The following is a 4,501-nucleotide window of genomic DNA, read 5'->3' as shown; positions in this document are numbered from 1 at the left end:
TTTAAATTGTAGCATATTCAGGAAAACAGTTGATTGAAACATTGACCAAACAGAATTGCAGTTTGTTTCCTGCTGATTTATTTTGAACTGCCTTCAAGTAATTCCAAGAGCTTCAGAAAGATCAAATAAGTAATTACTCTTCATAGGACCCCCCGTGTAGTAGCAATGATCTAAATTTATGACAGTATTAGCTCTTGGGCCTTACCAAGCTGTGAGCTCCAGGCTCTGAATTGGTGATTATCTTTGTAGTTGATAGGATTGTGTGGAGCAAGTCAGTAAAGAGATGACATAGGTGACAGCACTTTTAAAGCTGTAAACTACTATAAAAAAATGTTACTCATTATAAATAATCTAAGTAGGATTTGTGGCAACATCCCCCCTCAAAAAACAACAACAACAAAAAAAAAAAACACTGACATCAAGTTGATTCTGACTCACAGAGATCCTATAGAACAGGATAGAACTGCCCCATAGGGTTTCCAAGGCTCTACATATTTATGGAAGCAGACTTCCTCATTTTTCTTTCTCGGAATGGTTTGAACCACTGACCTTTTGGTTAGCAGCTGAATGCTTTAACCACTGCATTACCAGAGCTCTTGTGGCAAACACAGCGATGGTAAAAAAAGGTTTTCATGGAGAATTTAGAGGTCAGTGACTCTGTTTTAAAGTGAATAGTCCAGTCTTGGAACTGAGTTAGTATTTAATGTCATGATTGTAAAACATTGCTTATCTTTTCCCATTCATCTTATCCTTTTTTTTTTTTTTTTGCTCAAAACCACCGATTCTATAAAATCTTGCCCACTTTTTTTCACAATCTCTGCTCTCTGCCACATATATATGAAATCTATCTCAGAAATAATGTACCTATAGAGACACAGCATAATTATGTTTTTTATGTACCAATTTGCTTCTATTTAAGATAAATCAAACTATGGTTATTTATCTATCTTTTTTACTTTTCATTGTTGGATGACAGAAGGAACAAAATCTTCAGGAAATGCCCAACTGCTTTGCTTTTTATACTCTGAAAATAGTTGAATTTGCTTGCCAACATAATTTGTTGGGAAACATACAGAATTATATAACTGATCCTCTTTTGTTAAGGGAAAAAAAAGGCTTTCTTGAAATAATTCTATAATTCTGGAAAGAAAATTTTGCTATAACTTTAACTTGGCAGAAGAGTGGAAGACACAACCCAGGGCCAATAATAAGGAAACACTCATGTTAAACTGTTTGTATTTTCTTCCTCTTCTCTTAGGTTTGCTGAATTCTTATTTACAGAGGAATTCAAGGCTGGTTCTCGAGTCCTTGAAAGTATATACAGCTTGTATGAAGGCTTCTCTGGGACAGTGTGCTTTCTGATCGATCTGCTACAACCCAATCAGGCTGAGTTCCCACTCTTCAGTGTGTTTGTTTAGAAGGCTCTACCTTCCACTGTGGCTCTGCAGAAGGCCCCTGAGATTTCCTGAGTCTGCCTACCTGAGGCAGTTTCCACATCAGCCAAGAGCCTTAACATTGTTGCCAGAAGGAAGGGAGCAGGCAGGTCAAGACAATTTGATACCAGACTTGAGAGAGCACAGTCTGAGAACTTGAAAGATACAGACAACATCACTCTTCTAAAGACCGTAGAAATGTAATATTACAGGGAATAAATGTGAAATCAGAGGTTAAAGGAAAAAGGGAAAGAGAACGGATCTGTTTTTCATTTATGATACAAAGCAAAACAAATCTGAAATATTGATGATGGCAATAAAATGCCAATCCCTTTGCAATTGGAGGGAAAATTTGACCATTTGTGGGTCTCCCCCACCCCTAAATCAGAAATAGAAGACTATTGAAAACAAAAGTGAGTGCCCAACTTAAAACTGTTAGGAAGGAGAAAGTGTCAGGTTGCTGAAGGAAGTAAAAAGAAATTTTTGGTTGTCCTAAACAGTTACGTATTGAAATTTGTGATTTTTACTGAATCATGGAGATATTTGCATATGAATATCTACTTTTTATCATTACCCAGGGCACTTTAAAGAAATTGTATCATAACTTGGATTAAACCCTGAAAGTAGAAGTTTCCTTAGGGCTTAGAACATCTCTTTTCCTGATTCCTTTTTCTTTCATAAAGCTCAATTAGAGTAGGAAAGTTCCTTAACTAGCAAATACTGTACAATGTGTTGTTGTCAAGTGTTTTTCTCAATTTGAAATGTGAGCTGTGTGTTGTCTGTTGTCAGTAATTTTAAAAAATGCCTTTATGTACATAGTCCCTGTTGAAGCTATTTGCTGAACTGTAAAATATAGTCTTGGTAAAAATCACTCATCTCAAAGATCAGGGTAACCACTGCAAAGGTATGTCATTTCTACCTTTGATAAAATACTGTGACCCCTGGGGCAGGCAGAAAAAGGGACCGGTGTTTGTGGAAAGAACATTGCTCAATTTTACACTACTAGATTAAGAGATGAGTGAGCTTCCTGGCTGATCATCTTACTTTACAAGACAAAGAGTCCACTGGAAACTGACTAAAATACCCATTGAAGCAAGCTGTCACATCAAATTCAACTCTACTGTAAACACATGGATGTTGTAAAACTGTTTCAAGTAGAGAGTGGTCTGCAGAGCACTGTAAGAGCATCTGGTACTTCAATACTCAGAACATAACTTGATTCTTTTCTTAGTATTCAGGCACTGGCAATTTCATATATCAGAATGAGATAGGTAATAGACATAAATTTATCCCTATGCAAAACCAAGCAGTTACTCTTTAGTTCAGTGGTTCCTAACTCAAATCATAGCTGGACTTTGGGATGACGGGAAATGCTATGTTGCCTAAAAATGTCTCTGTGCGTGTGTTGGTGTGTGTGTATGAACATGTACTCCTTTTTCCTGGGCAGATCTCTAGCATTCATCAAATTCTCAAAGAATTCCATGACTCAAGACAGGTAAGTAAGTACTGCCTTTGTACCCTTTAGAACTGCATCCTTGCATTTATCAGAACAAACTGGGACAATATGCTTTAGAAAAGTACACACCTTTTCATATTATTGTTCCATTTCCATTTTCACATCCTCAAGCATAAACATATAAAATTGACCTCAATTATTTATTTGTGAAAATACTAAGTTTGGGGCAATGCCACATAAATAGCTTTCTGATGACTCCTAAAACTGGATTCCATAAGTTCTTTCATGAATAATCAAGTATCTCTTAACCTCCTACAAAATAGTCTCATTTTGAAATGCTAGTGATGCCTGCTTTCCACCATCTGGTTTCAAATTCATTTCATTTGATCCCAATGAACTGAAGAAAGTAGCCATACAATATATAGGGCTTTACGGAACACATTTTTTTGTTTTGTTTTGTTTTGTTTTAAATCATCCAGCAACCCCTTCACGTGTGTTAGGTAATTGGTCCAAAGCCTCACAGCTATTAAGGAGCAGAACAAAGATTCAAACCTAGGGTTTCACATTCCAAGTATTTTATTCAGCAGTCTAAACTAGAATCTGGTGATACAGTGGTAAACCATGAGACCGGAAACCTTCTGTTTCTGTTTGCTGATACTTCCATCATTTACCCTTGATATTTATACCCTAAAGCTCTAGGAAGGATCTCTGGTGGTGCAAACGGTTATGCACTTGGCTGCTAACTGAAAGTTTGGCTCCCAGACCCACTCAGCAGCTTCATAGGCGAAAGACCTGGTAATCTGCTTCTGTAGAGATTACAGGGAAGAGAACCATCTGGGGGAGTTCTACTCTGTCATGTGGGGTTACTATGAGGTGAAATTTATTTGAAAGCACATAACAACAACAAAGATCTAGGAAATGATAATATAGCTTTCATCATCACAGTTTCATTTCTAGGAACTATAGAAAAACGGAAACTTCTTCCTCCTCACCTTCCCTTGAAAGGTCTAATTGGGGGACATTTTGCTGAACACTGAAAATGTAACCCTTTTATGTGTCAAATCCAAACAAAGACCATGCTTGAGTGTTGTCTTTGTGAAATAACACCTCAGTAAATAAGAAACAAGGGTAAGCTTGTTTAGCTCTTAAATGTGTTGAATGTTTTCGTTATCCTAAAAGAATAGAATTATAGGGTTGGGGAGAGCCCCTTCTGTACTGTTTTTCCAAAAAGGAAGGGGATGAAAAAAAATCCTTAAGTTTTACTGTAGAAAAGTGTGGCATGTCATTTCTTATTTAATTAACCAACGTTTGAGGTTTTTTTTTTGGTATTCACTTTTACCTAGTAATATTTTTTTTCTAATAGTACGTTAGCATATTGCCTCTTACAGGCTTTGAGGGATATTTCACCACTACTAATATAATTTTAGAGTTCCTTGGTGGTGCAAACAGTTAAGTTGCTCAGTTGATAACCAGAAAGTTGGAGTTTTATTTGAGTCCACCCAGAGGCACCTAAGAAGAAAGGCCTAGCAATCTACTTCTGAAAAATCACCTACTGAAAATCCTCTAGAGTAGTACAGTTCTATTCTGACATACACAAAGTTGTTATGAGTCA

General features: G+C 36.7%; 1 protein-coding gene across 1 annotated transcript in view; it reads left to right on the top strand.

Moving 5' to 3' along the window:
* Positions 1-1,418, top strand: part of LANCL3 (LanC like 3) — a 33,739-nt gene extending 32,321 nt beyond the window's left edge. Inside the window, exon 5 of the mRNA XM_007958517.1 lies at positions 1,259-1,418. Coding sequence (XP_007956708.1) covers positions 1,259-1,418 — 160 coding nt within the window. The remainder of the gene's footprint in view (positions 1-1,258) is intronic.
* Positions 1,419-4,501: the final 3,083 nt, after the last annotated feature.

Source organism: Orycteropus afer, unplaced genomic scaffold (genome assembly GCF_000298275.1).
Source record: "Orycteropus afer afer isolate SDZICR_OR568_19922 unplaced genomic scaffold, OryAfe1.0 scaffold01001, whole genome shotgun sequence".
Classification (NCBI taxonomy): Eukaryota; Metazoa; Chordata; class Mammalia; order Tubulidentata; family Orycteropodidae; genus Orycteropus; species Orycteropus afer.
This window is presented reverse-complemented; position numbering and strand designations above follow the sequence as displayed.